The sequence below is a fragment of the Symphodus melops genome, assembly GCF_947650265.1.
Source record: "Symphodus melops genome assembly, chromosome: 11".
Lineage (NCBI taxonomy): Eukaryota > Metazoa > Chordata > Actinopteri > Labriformes > Labridae > Symphodus > Symphodus melops.
Genome location: NC_136701.1, coordinates 930,719 through 954,904, shown reverse-complemented (window position 1 = coordinate 954,904; position 24,186 = coordinate 930,719). Strand labels below are relative to the sequence as shown.

The 24,186-nt window shown below is 44.5% G+C and overlaps 3 protein-coding genes and 1 long non-coding RNA gene across 9 annotated transcripts in view; 2 read left to right on the top strand and 2 right to left on the bottom strand.

Annotated features, from left to right (window-relative positions):
• The first annotated feature begins 906 nt into the window (after positions 1–906).
• chm (CHM Rab escort protein) lies at positions 907–12,367 on the top strand. 4 transcript variants are annotated; one of them, XM_079355299.1, is made up of 18 exons: positions 907–1,053; positions 1,945–2,011; positions 2,194–2,266; positions 2,449–2,576; positions 2,762–2,862; positions 2,968–3,014; positions 3,100–3,249; positions 3,435–3,551; positions 4,562–4,673; positions 4,742–4,979; positions 5,398–5,475; positions 6,588–6,695; positions 6,986–7,049; positions 7,167–7,263; positions 8,286–8,384; positions 10,950–11,095; positions 11,416–11,907; positions 12,026–12,367. In XM_079355299.1, the coding sequence occupies exons 1-17, from the start codon at positions 972–974 to the stop codon at positions 11,857–11,859; spliced, it is 2,151 nt and encodes a 716-aa protein (XP_079211425.1). In that variant the 5' UTR covers positions 907–971; the 3' UTR covers positions 11,860–11,907; positions 12,026–12,367. The 4 variants fall into 4 exon arrangements, with proteins under 4 accessions (XP_079211425.1, XP_079211424.1, XP_079211426.1 ...); XM_079355298.1 differs by having other exon boundaries at positions 11,416–12,041; XM_079355300.1 differs by having other exon boundaries at positions 910–1,053; positions 2,762–2,856; positions 11,416–12,041.
• Positions 12,368–13,671: 1,304 nt separating this feature from the next.
• rps14 (ribosomal protein S14) lies at positions 13,672–15,943 on the bottom strand. Of its 2 annotated transcripts, none has more exons than XM_079356464.1 (5): positions 15,835–15,943; positions 14,795–14,946; positions 14,478–14,639; positions 14,290–14,366; positions 13,672–13,780 (listed from the first exon to the last, which is right to left on the bottom strand). In XM_079356464.1, the coding sequence occupies exons 2-5, from the start codon at positions 14,941–14,943 to the stop codon at positions 13,713–13,715; spliced, it is 456 nt and encodes a 151-aa protein (XP_079212590.1). In that variant the 5' UTR covers positions 14,944–14,946; positions 15,835–15,943; the 3' UTR covers positions 13,672–13,712. The 2 variants fall into 2 exon arrangements, with proteins under 2 accessions (XP_079212590.1, XP_079212591.1); XM_079356465.1 differs by lacking the exon at positions 15,835–15,943 and adding an exon at positions 15,711–15,735.
• Positions 15,874–17,300, top strand: LOC306832075. Its single transcript, XR_013780178.1, has 2 exons — positions 15,874–15,949; positions 17,119–17,300. It is a non-coding gene; the product is annotated as an uncharacterized lncRNA (long non-coding RNA).
• A 2,544-nt stretch (positions 17,301–19,844) lies between these two features.
• camk2a (calcium/calmodulin-dependent protein kinase II alpha) overlaps positions 19,845–24,186 on the bottom strand; it is a 21,963-nt gene continuing 17,621 nt past the window's right edge. The window contains exons 14-18 of one of the 2 annotated variants that reach the window (XM_079356463.1): positions 24,099–24,147; positions 23,528–23,603; positions 23,350–23,444; positions 22,814–23,059; positions 19,845–22,183 (exon numbers count right to left, since the gene is read on the bottom strand). In XM_079356463.1, coding sequence (XP_079212589.1) covers positions 22,827–23,059; positions 23,350–23,444; positions 23,528–23,603; positions 24,099–24,147 — 453 coding nt within the window. In that variant the 3' untranslated portion in view covers positions 19,845–22,183; positions 22,814–22,826. The remainder of the gene's footprint in view (positions 22,184–22,813; positions 23,060–23,349; positions 23,445–23,527; positions 23,604–24,098; positions 24,148–24,186) is intronic. The other variant, XM_079356462.1, reaches the window with a different exon arrangement.

The window sequence follows — 24,186 nt, the reverse complement described above, 5'->3', positions numbered from 1 at the left end:
CATCACTTCAGACGTCTAAAACCTGAAAAGCAAATATTGTCATTTATTTACATCAACAAGTCTGAAGTTAAGCCCAGTGACTCAGTTAGCTGAAGTGACACCTAGCAGACAGCTAGCAGGCCCTACCTGCCTCTCAAAGAGGCCACGCCCCCTAATTCTACACGACTTTAATGTGAACAGGTGAGTTTTATAAACATTCAGCCCAAAGCGTTGAAGAGAGAAATGAGCTCATGTTTACATGTTTATTTTACCATAGAGCTCTATGGAGACTGACTGCAGGAGACAGACTCTAGTGGACACTGGAGGAACTGCAGCTGTTGTCTCCTCTGTGCTTCCTCTCTCATGCTTTCTTTGTCTTTCATTCTGTCTGATTGTCTCCCGTTCAGACACGCAGATCATACATATCTTTTTAATCTCAGGTACAGGAGAGAGACTAATGGAGCCAACAGGAAGCCCATCTCATAATTCAGTTTCAAATTAAAGGCGCAGCATCAAATTAAAAGCATCATATTAACCTTTACAGAGCCGAGTAGATTAAATGTCAGGAGAAGAAAAAAATACCTGAATACCATCACCTCCATATTAATCTGACATACAGATTACAAACACAAACACATTCTACTGATTGATCCGCCTCCGACTCATCCCAACCGTCTGATCAGTAAACACACCAACAACACCAGCCAATCAAATCAAGGCTTTTTATGAAGCTCTATCATTAGGAGCAAACCTCACAGTAACCATTACGTCCGTGTGTGTGTGTGTGTGTCTGTGTGTGTGTGTGTGTCTGTGTGTGTGTGTGTGTGTGTGTGTGTCTGTGAGTGTGTGTGTGTGTGTGTGTGTGTGCGCGCGCGCGCGCGCGCCTCTGAACCAGTCTGATTAAAACTCAGAAGTTTATTGAACGTTGATGAGCTGATCGCTGATTGGTTGATTACGGTGTTTGTGGGCGGGGCAAAGAGCTGTCCCGTCACATGATTCAGTGTTTCTCTGTGCTAACAAACATGGCTGCCGAGGACCTGCCGTCTGAATTTGACGTCGTCATCCTGGGCACAGGTATACAAACACCTGTTTTTAATGTCCTGCTTCCATCCGGGTCATTGTGTGCTAACGTGTCTCCGCTCGGTCCAACGAACATCACGAGATCTCGGGTTAAAACGGTCCATAAACCAGGGTTAGCCTGGGCGTTAGCTAGAGGCTAATGACCAATTCATTCTCAACGACTGTGGCTAGCTGCTAACGACCCAGCTGTGTGTGCTAGTGATGCTAGTTTTAGTCCCAGATCTTTTCATCAGTCAATGAATAATAAACATTTGGTCATTTTATTTAAAGGTAATCGTGCCCAGAGCTTTGACCACATGACGTCATCAGACGTGTTTCTCCGGTGATGGATTTTAAATGGTTAAAGGGGACATGTTTAAAAAAAAAATCACTTTCACAGTGTTTTTGAACATTTATTCAAATAACCTGAGTGTATATGTATATTGACCCACAAAATGTGAAATAAATCCACCCAGTCGTTTGTTTGTGGTCTGCTTCAGTCTGACCACACAGAGAAAAACGCTCCGTTTCAAATGTTCTCAGTTTGTGACATCACAAGTTGGATTCTGTTAAATAAGCCCCTCCCCTCTCCTGGTATCTAATCCCATGGACTCCACCTCCAGATGAGAGTCAAACATTTGCACAGGTCTGCCATTTTTATTCTCTCTACAGAGGAGTGATGTCTACTGGGAAAACTCAGGGGGCGGGGCTTGTTTCATTTAAAGAGACACACACATCAAAACGGAGCGTTCAGAGAGAGCTGGTTACAAACCTCCTCTGCTGCTTGACTCATGTTATATTTGGACCAAAGCTCAGAAACAGAGGTTTCATTTAGACCACAGGGGGCGCTGTTTGAAAAGGGGGAGAATGTGTCCTCTTTAATATAGTTATTGATGGCGTGTGCAGGTCTCGCTGAGTCGGTGGTCGCGGCGGCGTTCTCCAGAGTGGGACAGAGAGTTCTTCACGTGGACAGGTGAGTCTGTGCACACTCTGCTACCTCACTTCACGTATCACCAGATATACATGTCCCTACATCAGACTGAGAGAATGAATCAGCTGACTTCTAAAGGGGGGCGGAGCTTATGCCCCCTGCTGGTCGTAAGAGAGAGAGCAGCTGTGGGATTTAATCTGATCAGGTGAACTGTGTTTCTTCAGGAGGAGTTACTATGCAGCTAACTGGGCCAGCTTCACCTTCAACGGCCTGCTCACCTGGATACAACAGCAACATGTGAGTCCAATGCTGCTCTCTGATTGGCCGCCGACCTCGCCACATCGCCTCCATTGTTCCTGTGCAATGTAAACTACAAACATGGAGGATTTCACTGCTGCTGAGCATGACCGGAAAGATGACGGACTAGAATTGCTAACTTTAGTAGCGTGTGTTTGTGTGTGTGTGTGTGTGTGTGTTAGGAGGCGGAGTCTCAGACAGAGGAGCCTCAGGATTGGTCGAGTCTTGTGGAGGAAGGGGAGGAGCTGATCCACCTGTCGACCTCCGACTCCTCCGCCATCAGTAACCTGCAGGTGTTCTGTTACACCAGGTGAGCCTCACACACACCTGAACCACTCGTTACAGACACATTTCCTGCTGGTGCCCTTTCACATTAAAAGCCTTTTTCAGCGTTTTCCTCATATTTGTAGTTATTTCGTTTGTTGATTGAATTTAAAGCCTGACACACGTTTGATTTAAACAGTTGTCAATGTTTTTTATGAACGTTTGTTTTAGTGAGGAGGACGACGAATGTTTAAATACCACAGAAGAAGAACGAGGAGGAGCAGATGAAGACGCTGTCAAAGAAACGTCAGAGACAGAATGTGCAGGTTTGGGTTAGTTCTGTCTCTCCTGATATTTATGTGTGAACAGATCAATACTTCAGTGAGCTGATCTAAAGGTCAGTCAAGGACAAATCGTCTGTTTGTCTTTACGTTTAGAGCCAAAAGAAGAAGGAACAGCAGAAGAAGAAGAAGAAGAAGAACGGGTGAGGGAGAAACAGGATGAACATGAATTATGGGTTGTCTGCAGCACAGCTGGATGACTGACAGATGTGTTGTCCAATCAAACAGGCGTCACACACGGAGGGGGAGGAGCCAGAGGCAGATCAAGCCGCCGCCCCCACAGCAGCTCAAAGCCAATCGGTACCAACGAAGAAGAAGATCAGCTACGCTCAGCTGGTGAAGGAAGGACGCAGGTTCAACATCGACCTGGTCTCCAAGGTAACGCCGTGCGCCCCCGAAAAAGTTTAACGTTTAATTTCACAGAGCGCATCTTTCCATCGTTAAAAAACAATAAAAGACGTCTAGGACTTTTGTTGTGGTTGCCGTGGTAACAAACGAGTGTTGTTTATAGTTAGAGTATTGTGACGACCTTTATAACACCTTTTTTATTTTATTTTTTACAGCTCATGTATTCTCGCGGCTCATTGGTCGATCTGCTCATCAAATCAAACGTCAGTCGCTATGCAGAGTTTAAGAACGTCACCAGGATTCTCACCTATAGGAACGGCAGAGTAGAACAGGTGAGTCTACACCTGTCTCTATCTCAGCCTTTGTGTTCCCGTTTACCTCTCTGCCTCGCTCACTTTACCCGTGTGTTACCTGTGTTCTCACCTCTGTGTTACCTGTGTGTTTACCTGTGTGTTACCTGTGTGTTTACCTGTGTGTTACCTGTGTGTTTACCTGTGTGTTACCTGTGTGTTTACCTGTGTGTTACCTGTGTTCTCACCTGTGTTTACCTGTGTTCTCACCTCTGTGTTACCTGTGTGTTTACCTGTGTGTTACCTGTGTTCTCACCTCTGTGTTACCTGTGTGTTTACCTGTGTTCTCACCTGTGTGTTACCTGTCTGTTTACCTGTGTTCTCACCTGTGTGTTACCTGTCTGTTTACCTGTGTTCTCACCTCTGTGTTACCTGTGTTCTCACCTGTGTTTACCTGTGTTCTCACCTGTGTGTTACCTGTGTGTTACCTTTGTTCTCACCTGTGTGTTACCTGTGTGTTACCTTTGTTCTCACCTGTCTGTTTACCTGTGTTCTCACCTGTGTGTTACCTGTGTTCTCACCTGTCTGTTTACCTGTGTTCTCACCTGTGTGTTTACCTTTGTTCTCACCTGTGTTCTCACCTGTGTTTACCTGTGTTCTCACCTCTGTGTTACCTGTGTTCTCACCTGTGTGTTTACCTGTGTTCTCACCTGTGTGTTACCTGTGTTCTCACCTGTCTGTTTACCTGTGTTCTCACCTGTGTGTTACCTGTGTTCTCACCTGTCTGTTTACCTGTGTTCTCACCTGTGTGTTTACCTTTGTTCTCACCTGTGTTCTCACCTGTGTTTACCTGTGTTCTCACCTCTGTGTTACCTGTGTTCTCACCTGTGTGTTACCTGTGTTCTCACCTGTCTGTTTACCTGTGTTCTCACCTGTGTGTTTACCTTTGTTCTCACCTGTGTTCTCACCTGTGTTTACCTGTGTTCTCACCTCTGTGTTACCTGTGTTCTCACCTGTGTGTTTACCTGTGTTCTCACCTGTGTGTGTCTCAGGTGCCGTGCAGCAGAGCTGATGTGTTTGCGAGCCGTCAGCTGTCTGTGGTGGAAAAGAGGAAGTTGATGCGTTTCCTCACTTCCTGTGTGGAGGAGACGGAGGAGCAGCAGAGTGAGACACGTCACCTGTCCAACAGACTCACCTGTTTGTGGGGCATTTTGGGTAATGTAGTGATTTAGCCTCTCTTCTTTCAGCATACAAAGGCCGGCCATATTTGGAGTTCCTGCATGACCAGCAGCTTGGTGACAACCTGCAGCACTTCCTACTTCACTCCATCGCCATGGTAACAGAAGACACGCCCACAGAAGAGGGACTCGCCTCAACACGTCACTTCCTGCGTTGCCTCGGTCGCTACGGCAACACTCCCTTCCTGTTTCCTGTTTACGGCCTTGGAGAGATACCCCAGTGTTTCTGTAGGTGAGAACCCGTCTGTGCGACACACACCTTTACCACCTTCACAGAGGGACTGGAGGCTGTTTCATTGGTTGCCATGGTAACAGCTGCTGTATCTAATTAGGGCAGCTTTAAATATTAATTAGGGGGTGTCGCCCAGGGCGCAGCTCATTTACATATTAGATAATCCTCTGAGGATATTACTGCTCTGACACACACACACACACACGGACGCACGCACGCATACACACACGCGCTGTAATTAACGTGATGACAGATCACTGTATGTTATTAATCTGTTTGTGTGTAAAGTTTTTATCATGTGATGATGTCAGTACTCCTTCAGGTCAACTCAGGTGCACACTGAGGTTCTGCCTGCTGATTGGCTGACTTTGATTGGCAGCAGCTGATTGGATAACACATCTTTGTTTGTGTGTTTCAGGATGTGTGCTGTGTTTGGAGGGATCTACTGCCTGAGACACTCGGTCACCTGTCTGCTGCTCGATAAGGAGTCCAACAGGTACGCAGGAGAACACCTGTACAGTGAACTCACCGCGCTGCCAGGAGGTCGAGTCCTCCGTATAGACTGTGACTCGATCAACGTCGCGTCAGTGGGAGTGGTCTGTGGTGCTGTGCATTCTGGGAGTTGTTACTTTCTGCCTTTGCTTGATGAAGATGAAAACTCCAACTTCAAAAATGATTTTACATTTCTACGACATACATGACCCGATGTTTCAACGAGTGAAGTTTCCCTTTAAGCTCCAACATGGGACAAGAGAAGATTAAAGACTGTCTGTGTGTGTCTGTGTGTGTGTGTGTGCACGTGTGCGTGACCTTCCTGTGATTGGACGATAATTTATGACCAGTGAAATATTCAATTTCTGGAGAGGAAATGAACTTCATAATTTAACCTCTGATCCTCTTCATCACCTCCTCAGATCCACTCGCCCAGATCCCCCCCCCCGTCTCTCTCTCTCTTTATTTGCTGCCTCATCGACTCTCAGATTAAATGACTGATGTGCTGCTGACACACACACACACACACACCCTGTGGGAGGTCATCATCTGTCACATCATGTTGTCATGGTGACAGTAGCCTGTTAGCATGTCTCTATCAGGCCCGCCCCTTTGACCTTTGACCTTCAGTCTGAGGCGCACTGGAGGTCGAAGTAACTTTGATCCGTCTTCTTTTTGTGTTTTTATTTTTTAGCTATAACACACAATTTCCCATGATGCTTTGCGTGCATGTATGTATACACACACAGTATAACCCAGGAGGGGTTTGTGTCTGTAATGGGGGAGGGGCTGATATATACATGACCTGCTCAGCCCAGTGATTTTTACACAAATGTGGGACACACACACACACACACACACACACACACACACACACACACTCTCACTCTCCTGGCAGCAAAGTGCACATGCATCTCTTTAATGAGGACGGTGCTCATGAATCAACATGTCAACAAACAGCCTCCATGTAAAGAAGCCAGAATTAGCACAAAGAAATAACAACACACGTGACACAGTCGCTGCAGAAGAAACAACGCACAAAGAATTAACAGGTGATGCAAACGAGGACATGACCGTCTTGTGTCTCCCCCCCCCCCCCTTTTTTTTAAATTGCAGGTGTAAGGCTGTGATCGACAGTCGAGGACAGCGAATCAGCTGCAGCCATTTTGTGGTTGAAGATGGTTTTGTGGGAGCAGACCGCAAGAAGCCGGCCACGCCCACCAGGTCAGGATCCACCAATCGCAAACCACGTAGTCTCAACCTCCTCACAGAGGCCAGAATCCCTCCGTGTTCCCCCCCTGTCTGTCTGACTGACTCACCTGTCTGTCTGTCTGTCTGACTCACCTGTCTGTCTGTCTGTCTGACTCACCTGTCTGTCTGTCTGACTCACCTGTCTGTCTGTCTGTCTGACTCACCTGTCTGTCTGTCTGACTCACCTGTCTGTCTGTCTGTCTGACTCACCTGTCTGTCTGTCTGTCTGTCTGTCTGACTCACCTGTCTGTCTGTCTGCTCAGGTTGATCTCCAGAGCTGTGTTGATAACAGACTGCTCCATCCTGCCCAGTGACTCAGACCAGCAGGTAAATCACTCACACACACACACACACACACACAGTAATTACATTTAAAAAAAAAAATTATTTATGAAACTTTATTTCTTCAGCTCTCGTCCAGCTTTAACCTGTCTGTCTGAATAGGTCTCCATGGTAACGGTCCCTCCAATAGAAGCGGGGTGTCCGGCGGTGAAGATGGTGGAGCTGTGTTCGTCCACCATGACCTGCATGCCGGGAACATGTGAGACTCTCCAACCTTCTCCTGTGTTCACTTCATCTCTTTAAATTTCTTCTGACCAATCACAGCGCTGAGCTCACCTGGGCTCACCTGAGCTCACCTGAGCTCACCTGGGCTCACCTGAGCTCACCTGAGCTCACCTGAGCTCACCTGAGCTCACCTGGGCTCACCTGGGCTCACCTGGGCTCACCTGAGCTCACCTGGGCTCACCTGAGCTCACCTGCTCGTTTCCAGGTGTTTGATATTCTCGTCGTTTTGCTGCCTGTCAGAAAAATGAACCATGCAGTAAAAAGTACCAGAGCAGTGTTGGTCATACAGCAGCCGTTGTCATGGAAACAGGACGGACGTGCAGCGCAGCCAGGACGATACGGAGCCTTCAGCCAGGCCTGGCGCGTCCGTCCATCTTGTTCTTGCCGTTCTCTGCCGCTCCACGCGCTGCAGCTTTTCAGCTCCAGACACTTCATCTCACGTCATTCTTCTTCTTGTTTGTTTATTTGTTTGTTGTTTGTTGTTTGTTTGTTGTTGTTGTGCATCCTGGAGGATCTTTGAGTTCTTAAAGATTTTTTATCAGATTAAAATACGTTTGTGAAATCTGAAGCTCGAGTGAAGGAGAGAAAAACCTGCAGCGTCCTTGAAAAGAGAAACACTGATTAATGACACACACACACACACACACACACACACACACACACACACACACACACACACACACACACATACACACCTGTCAACTCTTCATCTTCATCATATTCTGCAGTGATGTCCTGATACTTCTCTGTGATTGGTTACTGAGTCAGTGGACCGAACGCCTTTAAAACTAAACACCATTTATCTAAAGACACACACACAGATTTATACACACACACACACACACACACACACGTTAAAACCTGTTGTTTTGACGTGTACTAATGTAAAGTGACTTTCAGCATGAAGGGAACAGTTCATCTGTTGCCATGGAGACCAGTGACCTCAGGTGAGCTTGTTGAAGGTGGTTGACACTTTTTTCTTTTTTATTTTTGCAGACTTGGTCCACCTCACCTGTCAGTCGGTCGGCTCCGCCCACCAGGACCTGTCGCCGGTGGTCACTAAAATGTTCCGCACTCCAGAGTCGCCTGAGCAAGGTACGTCATGTTCTAGTTTAAACTACAACCTGTTTGTTACCACGGCAACAACTACCCCAGTATCAGATCAGTTGTGTTTTCTAACCTCAGAAAGTTGGAGACAAACTTGGGCATGCTAACGGTTGCTAACGTAGCGTTCAGACTGTCTGAAACTTTGGATGGATTCGTTCCTCTCCTGCACACCGCTCTGATGAAATAATGTTACTTTTTGTTATCGATCATTAAGATAATGAAGATCATTTTTAAAGCGTGTGGTATCCAACAGTACGACACACACACACACACACACACACACACACACACACACACACAGGTCTCTGTATCCTGTAAACTTTCTCTCCTCTCTGACCTCCTCTAATTCATTCATCACTTTCTTCACTGCTTTTAATTATAACATGAAAATCCTACACACACACACACACACACACACACACACACACACACACACACCTGGAGGATGGATGGGTGCGGGTATAAAGAGATTCATCAGAGGTGATGAAGGAGGAGGAGAGAAGTCAAACTGCAGGTTCAGCGTCTTTATCCTCCGTATTAAACATCGTCACTGATGGATGGTATCGCATTAAATTATTCTTATTGATTCATTATTGACCTGCAGATTGTTTTTAGATTAATCTGGCTGTCGTTTGGACTAACGTTAAACATCGAGAACTGAAGTGCGGTATCAAACAGACGGCGTTCACACCTGCGGAAAACGTTGTGATAATTCGGTGCTGAGCGAGGTGAACTCGACCAGCCTCCTGGTGTTTCTCCTGCAGGAAGTCAGAGCAGCAGGATGTAATCAGGAGAATTCACCTGGAGCCAGTGGGAGGGGGCGGTGACCTTTCTCATTGTAAACAAATGAAGAAGAAAGTCACAAGAAACTTTCGACTCCTCAGTCTTTGATTCGTGTACATTTCCGTTTAAATGTTTGATTTGTTTTAGGACGACTGTGAATCATGAAGTGATGTCATCAGAAGGTCCCCATAGAGGGACATATTCACACAGGTCCCCACAGTGCACATAAACCTGTTTGTGTGTGTGTGTGTGTGGACCCTCAAGAGTTTCTGCATGTTAATCTGACATTTTATATCTTCAGAGAATTTGTCTCACTGAGACTGACATTTAAGACTCCATACTTTCCCTTCAGATATCCACATAAAGAGACAACCTCCAGGCTTGTGAGGAAGCCACGTCTCCTCCATCTATCCCCAAGTATAATATTTATAACTCCCTATTCAGGGTTAAAGCATTGCAACAGCAGCATATTCCCGTATATATCTGAGAAGCCCCAAAGATGGCACCACATCCCCCGCTCGCTGTGATTGGTCAGCTGTGACAGGAGCGCTTCTCTTATTCTTTAAATGAAAATGAAAACTCGCCTGCCGTTGTTGTGATGGATGCATCTTTGCTTCAAGTGCAGCATCCGAGCAAATCTTCAGTGCAGATGGAAATAGTCACACCACCAAATGCTACTAACTAAACATGAAACTTTATACACACCTCCATATTTACCTCCATAAAATGATAAGACAGTATAGTGTTAATTAGCTAATTAGCATAAAGCCTGACATCAACATACACTCTGACATCATCAACATACAGCCTGACATCGTCAACATACAGCCTGACATCATCAACATACAGCCTGACATCATCAACATACAGCCTGACATCGTCAACATACAGCCTGACATCATCAACATACAGCCTGACATCGTCAACATAGAGCCTGACATCGTCAACATACAGCCTGACATCATCAGCATACACTCTGACATCGTCAACATGCAGCCTGACATCATCAACATACAGCCTGACATCATCAACATACAGCCTGACATCGTCAACATACAGCCTGACATCGTCAACATACAGCCTGACATCATCAACATAGAGCCTGACATCATCAACATACAGCCTGACATCGTCAACATAGAGCCTGACATCGTCAACATACAGCCTGACATCATCAACATACAGCCTGACATCATCAACATACGGCCTGACATCGTCAACATACAGCCTGACATCATCAGCATACACTCTGACATCGTCAACATGCAGCCTGACATCATCAACATACAGCCTGACATCATCAACATACAGCCTGACATCGTCAACATACAGCCTGACATCATCAACATAGAGCCTGACATCATCAACATACAGCCTGACATCGTCAACATACAGCCTGACATCATCAACATAGAGCCTGACATCATCAACATACAGCCTGACATCGTCAACATACAGCCTGACATCATCAGCATACACTCTGACATCGTCAACATGCAGCCTGACATCATCAACATACAGCCTGACATCATCAACATACAGCCTGACATCATCAACATAGAGCCTGACATCATCAACATAGAGCCTGACATCATCAACATACAGCCTGACATCGTCAACATACAGCCTGACATCATCAACATACAGCCTGACATCATCAACATAGAGCCTGACATCGTCAACATACAGCCTGACATCATCAGCATACACTCTGACATCATCAGCATACAGCATCACAGAGTTAAATTACCCTGACCTCTGTGTCTGTAGAGAACTGTCCGTCTGTCCTCTGGTGTCTCTACTTCAACGTGGCGGACGGGTCGGGGCTGGATGTCGAAGGTTACGACCTGCCTTCTAATGTGTACGTGTGCTCTGGACCTGATTCCACTCTGGGACATGATCACGCCATTAAACAGGTAAAAACGTGGACATGCACACTTTGGGAAAGACGTGTTCGTAGATCAATCAGCTGATGAATGTTTTTGGGTACATTAACTTTCTGATACGAACAATTCAGTACATTTTTATAATCAATAGGTCCTGAAGTGATTGAATAGTTCAGAGATATTTTGTTGACATAATAAACGCAGGCCAGAGTCACGGGACTCAAAGTGAGCATGTGGGCCCAGTCATGATGTAAGCATGACATCACAGAGAGGTTTGAGTGTTTGTCAACGAGGTGACGGTCAGCTTTAAAGATTGGTTCATCTCTCTATATTTATGACTTCATGTTCAGGCCGAGTCCATCTTCCAGAAGATTCTTCCTGAGGAGGATTTCTGTCCTCCTGCACCAAATCCTGAAGACATTATCTACGACGGAGACAACCCTTCCTCCTCCACCGGAGAGGAGCCGGAGGGAGCAGGAGAGGAGACGGAGGGAGCAGGAGAGGAGACGGAGGGAGCAGGAGAGGAGCCGGAGGGAGCAGGAGAGGAGACGGAGGGAGCAGGACAGAAGACGGGGGGAGCAGGAGAGGAGACGGAGGGAGCAGGAGAGGAGACGGAGGGAGCAGGAGAGGAGACGGAGGGAGCAGGACAGAAGACGGAGGGAGCAGGAGAGGAGACGGAGGGAGCAGGAGAGGAGACGGGGGGAGCAGGAGAGGAGACGGGGGGAGCAGGAGAGGAGACGGGGGGAGCAGGAGAGGAGGAGAAACAGCAGGAAAGCCTTCAGACTGAGGAGTAACAGTAACTCTGAAACGTTAAACAGAAGCCAAACCCGGTCCAGTGCATTGTGGGTAAAAGTTGCCTTGATTAGTGTCAATCTGAACGATTGTTATTTTTTTATCTTCATTTTATCGATGTGTTATTTAAAAAATGTAAATGTCTTTATTTCTGTGGAAACATTAAAGCTTCAGCCTGCTCCCACGCCTTGCTTTAACCTTCAAGAACGCGTCCTCAGATCTCACGTCGAGCCGCCGCTCAACCCCTCCAGCAGCACAACGCTCCTACCCACAATCCCCCGGGACAGACCAGCTGCATGATAGCAAACTAAAGGGTGGTTATGGCCCACAGACACGTTCATTTAAATGTCCGTGTGCCGCTGCCTCCTGCTGGCTGACAGCCTGAACTGCACCTGCAGGGGGCGCACCTCTAATACGAACATGTCTGTTTAAATCTCATCTTGTTTGTCGACACCTCGCTGAAAAAGTGACTTCATGATAACATGACAATAAACATACTATCATATTCAATCTGATTTCATCTTCTGAGTTCAGCAGAAAAGTCAAAGGATGACTGGCGTGATCCGGTTTCTATGACGACAGAGTGAACCAATGAGAAGGACTCCAGTGGGAGTCAGAATGATGTCTTTGTGAATTCTGTTTCTGCCAGTTCTTCCTGTATTTGTTTCACTTAAGTCTTTGGGAGCCTTTTGATGACCGACGCATAAAAATAACTCCGCCCCTTTTACGTGAACACACCCCCAGTCTTCAGCCTTTTTGTCACGCTGTTTACTTTGACCTGATGACCCATGTTACAGCACACAGCTCCTCCTCCTCGCTGAATCGGCAACCTGTTAGTCGATTCAGCGAGTGGTTTGTGCATGCGGTCCCATGTATGAAGGCTGAAGTCATCCAAGGTTCAAATCCAACCCGCCTCAAACCATTCCCATCTCCTGCATGTGGTGGACACTGTAGCTTCAGTGTTTAGCCAGCTCTGCATGTGGAGGACACTGTAGCTTCAGTGTTTAGCCAGCTCTGCATGCGGTGGACACTGTAGCTTCAGTGTTTAGCCAGCTCTGCATGTGGTGGACACTGTAGCTTCAGTGTTTAGCCAGCTCTGCATGTGGTGGACACTGTAGCTTCAGTGTTTAGCCAGCTCTGCATGTAGTGGACACTGTAGCTTCAGTGTTTAGCCAGCTCTGCATGTGGTGGACACTGTAGCTTCAGTGTTTAGCCAGCTCTGCATGTGGTGGACACTGTAGCTTCAGTGTTTAGCCAGCTCTGCATGGGTCTGTAAAGCTTTCTGCGTTCTAACCTCTCCATGTTTCATCTCCAACATTGATCCTAGTTTGAGCAGCTTTCTGCTGCTGGAGCTTATTAGAAACATGCAGAGGCTTTTTAGCTCGGGTACAATCACTTCTATCTGAAGCAGTTCCACTGCCCGCTTCCATCGCTGCAACACCTGTTCACCTGATAACTGCTCTCATATCTGGCAAACCCAGGGGCGTCCAAAACGGCCTTCAAAGCCCCGCCTACCTTCTCTGGTCCAATCAGATCCAGAGCATTCAGAAGCAGAATCTAAAGTTAGAAGGAGGACATACTGGCTGCTGCATTGTTGTCAGAGAAGCTTCAACACAGCAGGTTTCCTTCATGATCACACAGGAAGAGAGCAGCTCTCTGATTGGTCCTTTATGAAAAGCTTTACACAAAGTAAGTGTCCTGAATTTCCCTCGGGATCAATAAAGTATCTATCTATCTATCAAGCGTTGTAATCTGACGTTAGTGACCAATCAAACGACGGATCACTTATTGAAGACAAACTCTGCAGACAGACGGGAATTCAAACTGTTTATTTTGACAAAATCTTTGCAGCAGTTTACAGACGGCGACCACGACGACCGCCCTTCCTTCTGGTCGAGTCTGATGGGATCGGAGTGACGTCCTCTGGAGACACCAACGAAGAAGAAACACAGGAAGAGGAAACAGTCAGAAAAGGGTTGAATGAAACTTTTTAAACCCTCAAAAGAAACGTTTGACTTTTTACACTCGGCGAGGATATTTAAAAAGCTTCTCTGTGATTCTCCGCCACGCTGATGACATCATTAAGGTCCCGAGGTTTTCAGACGTCTCAAAGCGTCTCGTTAATTTCAGCCCAACAAGTCGTTTAGTATGAAGCCGATCTAAAGCGCTGTTTGGTTCAGCACGCTTTTCTCAGGTCGGGGTGCGCCGAGCACACCAAGCGTGAAGGGCGCCGGATACGATGTCACGCTACTGCGTCTCCAGCTTACACCCGCCTACCAATTTACGGAACCAGTGGGCTGTGGGCACGCAAACAAGATCAGCGTTTACCCAATCGATCCAAACTGGACCCCTCGGTTGGATGTGGGGGACTAATAAACCGTTGCCATGGAGACGCTGATAGTCAGACCGTGCGTGTGTGTGTGTTGACTCACCGATGCGTCCGATCTTCATGCCTGAGCGAGCCAGAGCTCTGAGAGCAGACTGCGCTCCGGGTCCAGGAGTCTTTGTCCTGAAACACAGCGAGCACCAGATTCTTATACAACTGACGGTTACCATGACAACAAACAAGTGAAATGTTCCAACGCTCTCCGTGGGCGTGCGTTTTTTTGGCGTGCGTTACCTGTTGCCCCCGGTGGCCCTCAGCTTGATGTGCAGCGCCGTGATGCCGAGCTCTTTGCAGCGCTGAGCGACGTCCTGGGCAGCCAACATGGCGGCGTACGGAGACGACTCGTCTCTGTCTGCCTTCACCTTCATCCCGCCGGTCACACGGCAGATTGTCTCCCTGAAAAACACACGAGCCAATCAGAGAGTGGGAAAACACAATCAGCCTTAAATTCCACTTCCTCATCGTGGATTGTTTTTTTTTTTGAAGCTGCAGGTTTACAAACGGACGTCAGAGTTCGGTCCGAACGAGCTCGGTGGCGAGGGAGAACTTACTTTCCGGAGAGGTCGGTGACATGGACGAAGGTGTCGTTGAAGGAGGCGAAGATGTGACAGACGCCAAACACGTTCTCTCCTTCGGCCACCTGAGGACCCAGACTGATGACCTGCTCCTCCTTCTTTTCTTTACCTTTACGAGGAGCCATCGTCTGACGGGAGGGAAACGGTACAGAGAGAGAGAGCAGGTCGTTTAGAGAACGTCAAACCTCGACACACCTGTGTGAACCTCTGAGTGACCACTGATGACATCACAATGATTTAAACAAGCTGATTGACTTCTACACAACTAAACCAGGTATGATTTTAATCATTCTGCCTTTTCACATCAGGAGGAGAAACAGTTTGTTTTAACACAGACGAAAGACACCTGCAGTCTGTACTGTCTCTTTAAATCACGCGGCTTCACTTAGAGGGAACATTTAACTTTAACAGTCCATGCTAATGCTAGCTTCACCTGCACTGCCACCAATGATGCGTTCTCGGATCCTTCAACCACACGTGAAACACATGACAGAAACCTGAAAGGAACCACCGGTTTAAAGTACTCACATGGTGGCTGGCATGCTAATAGACATGTCAATACTATAATAATTAATGTTGGAAGTTTAACAGTAATCATTTATTTATTGAAGACTTCAAACTGAGGGAATATTCCAGCTATGCTATCATTAGCATGTTAGCTCCAACCTGCAGACTGTTTTAAACTTTTACTATTTAATCCCTGAATGTCTGAATTTAAACAGAAGACTCTTTAAACCACAGTCAGCCTCTCTGAACTTTCAGAAATTAATCATATTTATAATTTCATTTATTTTTCGCCCTCCCGGACTCTCCGCTCGGAGCCAAGATGGCGACATGATGCAGAAACACGTCAGACAGAAAACCATCAAGAAGCGATTTCAAAGTTTCTCACAGAGAAAAAATGTTTCCTCCAACAGACTCAGAAAGCTTCACAGATTCACGGGAGACACTTTCAATCATCGGATGGTCACATTTTAAAGGAGATTAAATCAGATTTTCCTCCGAGCAGGACTTACCTCTGTGTGTCTCTGTACGAAGCACAAACTAGAAAGGAAGGAACTTCCGCTTCCGGGGGCCAAGATGAGGAATTCCAGCGCGGGAAGCAGCTTCTGCCCCCTCGTGGTTATTAAAGTAAGTACAGTCTTCTGATCTTTTAAACGTTTTATTCTATATTTTAAAAACATTATTATGATTGTTTAATTAATTTCTTTGTTTTTTTTAAATTATTATTTAAACATTTGTTTAACTTAAATTAAACAATAATCAATGTTAATGAATAAGGATTATCTTATCTTATCTTACAAAATGTTCAAAGAATCTGATTCATCCTTAAAGAGATGTTATTAAGCTGCTGCATGTTTATATATTATTATATTATATTTTAAATATTAAAGATTCAGACTAAACGTTAAAAAGTATTATAATTTATTGGAGCGTTAGCGCCTGATTTGTGCTGTGGTTTCATCAGTTTGCTGAGCATTTGACCCCTTCCGGCCACCATAGATTGGATTTACAGACATGTTTAAAAACTTGTTGTGTGAATCGCTCCTTTACGACGCATACGTTAAATCACAGAACGATTTGATCTAATTCAAACTGAAGTAATTTAAAAAAAAAAAAAAGTATGTAATTTCAAAATAAAATACCCCTTTAGGTAATTGTTCACTGTCATTGAAATAACCTCAGCTCCCCTGATTTATTTAGTCCACATGACGTCATTTCTGAGGCAAGTGTACACCACGGCAGTAAGCTAACGTATGCTAACTGATTAGCCCCCTGAGATCATGTCACTCTCGTGAGAGGTTAAAGGTCAAACTCAAAGTCTTGTGAGAGTAAAGACATTAAACAAAGCATGCAGGGCAGGAAGCAAAAACTTATTTAACTGGTTCAAAATTTTGTGACTGTGACTTTCCACCATTGAGATTTTGTGACATCACTAAGTCACAGATTTCCTTATATGGTCATGTTATTAAAACGCTGGGTCCAATCAGGAAAAAGTGGGCTTCTAGAGGGAGGGCAGTTCTTAAAGAGACAGACGCAACATTTTCACAGAAATTAAGATGTTATGTTTTTAAATGTGTAAATCAAACAAACTATTACAGACGTTTAACCTCCCTTTGACTTCAAATTTCATCAGCATTATATCTGAGATCATGTGGTGTGCACTGATACACGTTTGTATTTATGTACATTTATTTAAACTATTCTAATGCGTCCTCTATATGACATAGATGTCGCCTGTTACTGTTGTGCACATTGTGACCTTAATTGTGAATGTTTCTGTGACGGCTTTCAATCAGGACACCTTTACGCTCACTCACAGCTCGCCGCTTCATCTTCAGGATCTCTCTGTGTGTCATCATGAGTTCAAAACAGACAAATCAGACGCAACGTTTGAACATCTCTGTTTATTTACAGAAACACTTTAAACACGATGCAGAAGAAGAAATACTCAAACTTAAAAAAAAAAAAAGATTAAAAACACACCCTCTCACACACACACACACACACACAGTTACACACGGAGCATGCAGCTTCAGTTACTACAGAACAATATTTATCATAGTAGAAAAGCTGAGTGAGTGAACGAGCTGATTATTGGTTCTGTAGAGCGCCAACACGGAGACAGGAAACAGAGGAGGGCGTTCGGGTTTTATTTTGACAGAAATAAAAACAGAATAAAATTTGAATATCCGGAACTGTAAACATGATTTTTTTTTTTATTGTTGGATATCTGATTCATGGATTATTTTGTTTTGATTTCTGTTTAGGAAGAAAATCCAAAATATTCTAAGAGGAGCTTCAGACCAAAGTCCTGATCCAAACTGTCAAAATAAAGGTTGGGTTTAATTCTTATAACTCTGATTTTAAAAAAACAGACAAACTGGATGTTTCTTTAGAAATATGTTGAACTGTTCAGGTTTGGGACTCTGAGATTGTCTGCAGTTTTTTTTTTATTGTGTTTAATGACATAAAGAGGAGTTCTTCTGTCCATGGCCCCTCCCATAGATTTTAAAAACGCGCGTTCAGTTTGTACCTGAAGTCGGGTCTGTTTCATTTAAAAGTTTAAAGGCAGTCTGATATTTAAACTTATGTCTTAAATTTATGAGAAAAACAAGAAAATTGATACCATTAAAACTAAATTAACATCAAATATAAAGATTTCAAAATAAATAACTCAAGAATAAAACGCCTGTGTTTGGCTAATGTTAGCATGACTCAGCTCTGTTAATTTATGCTGTGACTATTTTAGTTAAAAACAAACAAACACTTACATTTTTTCAATTCATTAAAGCCCAAAAATCAAACCCTGACAGCTTGTTAGCTTGTTAGCCTGTTAGCTTGCAGGTGAAGCGTTCACACAATGTTTTAACATCAGTTACAAAATATGTACAGAAACGAAAGAGTTTAGAAGCAACGCTGAAACAGTGTCATCCGTTCATTACTGTTAGCATCCTTACCTATACATACTGTTAAATACAGATTAGCTCACAAGGCTGTTATCTTGTAGCTCATGGAACAGCTAATGCTGCTAACCATGCTAACAGTTTCTGCAGGTCTGAAGCTCCTCCTCCTGTTCCTGTCCCGTGGTGGTTAGCGAGCTCTCATTGCTGCAGTTTAAAACAGAGACTTCCACCTTGAGGCTGTGAGCATTGAGTGAAAACATAAACACGTCTGTCTGAGACGACAAATAGAGAATTTTAAACTGTCTCTTTGTCGTTACAGACTGACGCACAACGGCTAGAAGTCGCTGATTTTGCGTTAATGAGGATAAATATGAAGCAGCCACACCCACTGAACATCTGCCAAAAACGGGAAAAACATCGTAGCATCTGTTTTGTAGAATAAATCTGCTAAAGATAAATTCTTCAGTTTCAAGCATTAACACCAAATAGTTTAAAAAATGACATCTCAGATATTTGCAGGCAGCGTCTCAAAGACTTTTCCCCCGACGGTAAATCATACTTTCAAGAGTCAGAAAAAGGTTCAAGGTGAGTTTTAGAAAACACACACACACACACACACACACGAGTCTACTGTAAAAAACAGCCATTCAGTCTGCAGCCGCCATTCGGTGTCCCATCTGAGATCGCACTGACTCACGTCCACGTTCACACATAGAGAAGGTCAAGTTCAGGTGACCAGTAGAAACACGAGAGGGAAATATACGGGAGTCCTCAGCAGACATGCGGCCATACTTTTTAGTTTAATCACTTTGATCTTGTTTTCTCGACATCTCGACTTCTTGTTAACTCGGGGTATCAAAGCTGCTTAAACGGGATGACGTGTTCATTTTAGTTGTTTTTCTTTTGATCTCCAGGAGTTCACTAGTTGTGGCGGGAAAACGAGTTTTTTAAGCCGAGATAACGAGAGAGTTACGTCGCAATTTTAAAGGGGACATGCTATAAAGATTATTTGGGTAACCTGAGTTTCAATTGACCCACAAAATGTGAAATAAATCCATCCAGTCGTTTGTTTGTGGTCTGCTTCAGTCTGACCACACAGAGAAAAACGCTCCGTTTCAAATGTTCTCAGTTTGTGACATCACAAGTCGGATTCTGTTAAATAAGCCCCTCCCCTCTCCTGGACTCCACCCATGGACTCCACCTCCAGACTAGAGATAAACTTTTACACAGGTCCGCCATTTTTATTCTCTCTACAGAGGAGTGATGTCTACTGGGAAAACTCAGGGGGCGGGGCTTATTGCATTTAAAGAGACACACACACCAAAACAGAGCATTCAGAGAGAGCTGGTTTCTACAGGGTCACAAACCTCCTCTGCTGCTTGATTCATGTTATATTTGGACCAAAGCTCAGAAACACAGATGTTTCATTTAGACCACAGGGGGCGCTGTTTGAAAAGGTGAAAAAGTGGTATAATATATCCTCTTTAAGAAAACAACTGAAATGTACTCGCCATCACGGGAGTAAGATTAGCACATTTGTTCTCTTAGGGCTTCCGTAGAAAGAAAGATGAATAATTTTGTTTTTATTTATGACCTTTTTTTTTCTTTTTTTTTAACGATATTCCATTTTAACAACATGTTGTGTTTTCAGTGTTTCTGAGCCGGGACGCCGAATGGCACCAAGATGTCAAGTAAAATAAAGGCAACGGCGCCGTGGCGAACACATTCAGCGTTGCTAAGAGAACTCGTGTCACACGCTATACTGCATACCATACCAACAAAAATAAAGCCAGTAAAACACGATGTGATCTACAGGGTGATTCACACGAGCCGAGCACTGGAGTCCAACACTAAAAAGCTTTAAATATACAAACGCGATATATCGATCAAGAATAATAATCATACTAATAATAATATCGTCAACCTCATAAGAATCTGATTGTACAAAGTTCTACATTCTCCTGACGGTAAAAAGCTGCTCAAAGCCTCCGAGACGAACACAACGGGTCGAAAATTGCAGAATATCAAAGTCGGCACTGCTGGTGTTTTGTTAGCTCGCGGCTAGCACACACCACAGCTCCCAATGAGAAATGCTAACAAAGCTAAAAACTTAGAGCCGAGTTCCCCAAGAGAGCTGAAACCAAGATGGCAGCCGCGAACGCCAAAAACGCAGCAGAAGCCGAAGCGAAACACAAAACACGAATCGTGCATGCACTGAATCACATCGTCTGTACAGAAGGTAAACGCCATCACTGCAGAGGAAGGAGACAAGCTCTCCGTACAGAACCGTTGAACCACGCCGCCATGGCTCCAAAACCTCGTATCTCCAGGAAACCACCTTTTATTTAACCCTTTGAAAAACAGCGACTCTGAGCGGGCGGCTTCATCTCCGCGTCACAGTCAAGAATGGAGGTTTAAATTTGAATCCAACGTAAGGCCCCCGTGAAGATTAAAGAATAAAACAAACAGAGATATGAGGTTTCACGCAGCGACCACACCGCCACACAACACGAAGAGTCATCCGTGATACGGAGGCTCAGAGGGGACAAACGGATGCTTCCTGTCCAACAGAGTTTATTTATATCTTCCTGTCGTTAATTTGTGCTTCTGTCAGAAAAGCTCGATCTGATTGGCTGACGATGCCCTCTTTTATTCAAACCTTCAGTCTGAAAGCATTCTGTAATTACTATGAAACTTTTGTCCCCTCTGGGACTCTGTACAGATGAGATCACTATGGTAACCGGTCCTGGCAACAGATGACACCTAACTGAGCGCTGATTCTTATTGGCTGTCTGTTTTCAATGATATATTTTTTTCTCAAAAAGAAGAAAAATCCAATTTGATAAAGTGATTTCATCTTGATTAACTTCCCTCCGTCTTTCAGAAGCTTTATTCTCTCTTGTTTTAATTATTCTGAGTTTTCTAAATCTTTTCCACATTGGAGGCCAGGCAGCACACAGAAAGCTCGTTAAGCTTCCTCGTTAAGGCCTAGCTCGTTAAGACACCTGGCAGGTGGTCGGGTGGGGGTGCGGTCAGGTGGCGGTGGGGGTGTGGTGACTGTTGATGGAAGATCTCACGTGAAAGAAAGATGGAAGATTGATGAGCTCTCTGAGCCCGATGGAAGCAGAGACGAGCGTCCAAAACTCGTCAAATGTTAACGGTCTGGACGTTATTGGATTTTTTTAATTGAATATATAAATTAATAAATGATCTTTATTACGACGCTCTTATTGATGCTGAGCTCAGTTTCTGACCCAAATATCTCCTCGTCACAAAACATCTCTAGGCTGCTCTGACTGTAACCAGGAGATAACAGGTCTCATTAAAACAATCAGTAACCATGACGACGGCAGACACATGTACTACTATCCACTTTCAGAAGAAAACCTTGTATCTCCAGAGCACCTCCTCTCTCCTTCTCCTAAGGAAAGAGGAAAAAAGGATATTTTAATTATGATACTATAATATATATATTTTTAATGGGTCATTTCGATGAAAACATTTAAACTATTTAAATAATATTATTTATTCTGACTTTAAATGTCAATAAATCTTAAATTATATTTTAATTATTTTACTCAATAAATGTTAACTGTAAGTAAAGTAAATAAAGTTTGTTTATTTTAAAGGGGGTGTGTCTCCTGTCAATCAACGGGAAACAGGAAGTGAGGTAAACTGGAGATATGAGGTTTCCACACGTTATTATAATCTCTATTGTGCAGCCGATTGGCTAATTATGAGGTGGGGGCGTAACTGAAGTCCAGATGAGCTGAAAGGAGGAAGCTGATTGGTTGGTAGTGCAGTTCACGGCTTTCTGGCCCCGCCCTCTTCATGCTCCATCTTGTTTTTCTCAAACTAAATCCACAACGGTTGGTTTCAGATGCCTGGCCTGCTGTCAATCAATCAGTTGTCAAGGCGACAGATAAACCATCGAAGAGCCGCCCACACCCGTAGTTAACTAGAACAAAAAAAATTAGACCTGTGACTTGATGTTGACCTGTTTTAAACAGACCTGTTATAAACTGACCTGTTGTAAACTGACCTGTGACTTGTTATAAACTGACCTGTTATAAACTGACCTGTGACTTGTTATAAAGTGACTTGTTATAAACTGACCTATGACCTGTTTTAAAGTGACCTGTGACTTGTTATAAACTGACCTGTGACTTGGTATAAACTGACTTGTTATAAAGTGACCTGTGACTTGTTATAAACTGACCTGTGACTTGGTATAAACTGACTTGTTATAAAGTGACCTGTGACTTGTTATAAACTGACCTGTTATAAACTGACCTGTGACTCGTTATAAACTGACCTGTTATAAACTGACCTGTTATAAACTGACCTGTGACTCGTTATAAACTGACCTGTTATAAACTGACCTGTGACTTGTTATAAACTGACCTGTGACTTGGTATAAACTGACTTGTTATAAACTGACCTGTGACTTGTTATAAAGTGACCTGTTATAAACTGACCTGTGACTCGTTATAAACTGACCTGTGACTTGGTATAAACTGACCTGTGACATGTTATAAACTGACCTGTGACTTGTTATAGACTGACCTGTGACTTGGTATTAACTGACCTGTGATCGGCTCTTACTTGCTGAGCGTGGAGGCGGAGCCTGAGCGGTGGAAGTGGACGATCTGCCACTTGCCGTCGCGCCGATGCCACACCCTGGTCTCCTCTGATTGCGCGGTGCGTGGCGTGCCGTTGGCGTCGATGTACTGAGTGACTCTGATGTAGGCGATGCAGGCGGCCTCGTCTCCAACCAGGTGGATGTGCGGGTTCAGGATGGTGGTATGGACAGGTTTACTATTCTTTGACCACACTGAGGGGACACAGAGACGTTACCTGCACATGTAGGACAGACTGGGACAACAGGGACTACAAACATGGTATCCTTCAGTCTGGACAACAGGGACTACAAACATGGCATCCTTCAGTCTGGACAACAGGGACTACAAACATGGCATCCTTCAGTCTGGACAACAGGGACTACAAACATGGCATCCTTCAGTCTGGACAACAGGGACTACAAACATGGTATCCTTCAGTCTGGACAACAGGGACTACAAACATGGTCTCTTACACCCAGAACAATCAGGATGTTTCACTCACAGTTTTCAAAATAAAAGCGGTGGAAGTCAAGGCCTTCGACCAGGTTGCCCAACGCCTCGGGTTCGAATGCTGTCACTGCTGGATCACACATCTTCCTGTGGGTGGAGTCACACTTTCACAATAAGAGTCTGAATTTATGAAAACATACAGTATTAAATTGTGTGTGTGTGTTACATACGTGTAGCTCTCAAAGTCTCCATTGCTGATGGCCTCAATGAGCTGCTCCGTGACTTTAATGATGTCCTGCTTCCTCACTGACAGACACAAGTAAAAATAAAAAATAAAAAAAAATAATAATAATAATAATAATAATAGCACATGTTCAAACAATAAGGCAGGTTTTAAAGACTGTCTAAATAAAATGAGTTTCTGGATGTTCTTTACTAAACTTTCACATTTCTGTGTCTCCCCCTGGTGTCTCCCCCTGGTACTGCGGCTGCCTCGGTCATGAGTGAGTACTCTCTGTACAGATCAGCGTGCGCTCTGCTGTCCTGATTGTGTTTTTAAAAGTGAAGACCCTGAATGTCAGATCGTCCCTCTTCTGTCTTCAACACAGAGATCACAATGTAACACAGCTGACGATCCTTTATTTCTCTGTTCAGCTGTCAATCAGTGTAAATAGTAAACGTGTGTGTGTGTGTGTGTGTGTGTGTGTGTGTGTGTGTGTGTGTGTGTGTGTGTGTGTGTGTGTGTGTGTGTGTGTGTGTGTGTGTGTGTGTGTGTGTGTGTGTGTGTGTGTGTGTGTGTACCTCGAGTGTCTTCGTCCTCGATGGTGGTGTTTGTGCTCTCAGATGACTCCTACACAACAACAACAACAACAAAAGCATGATCACCACT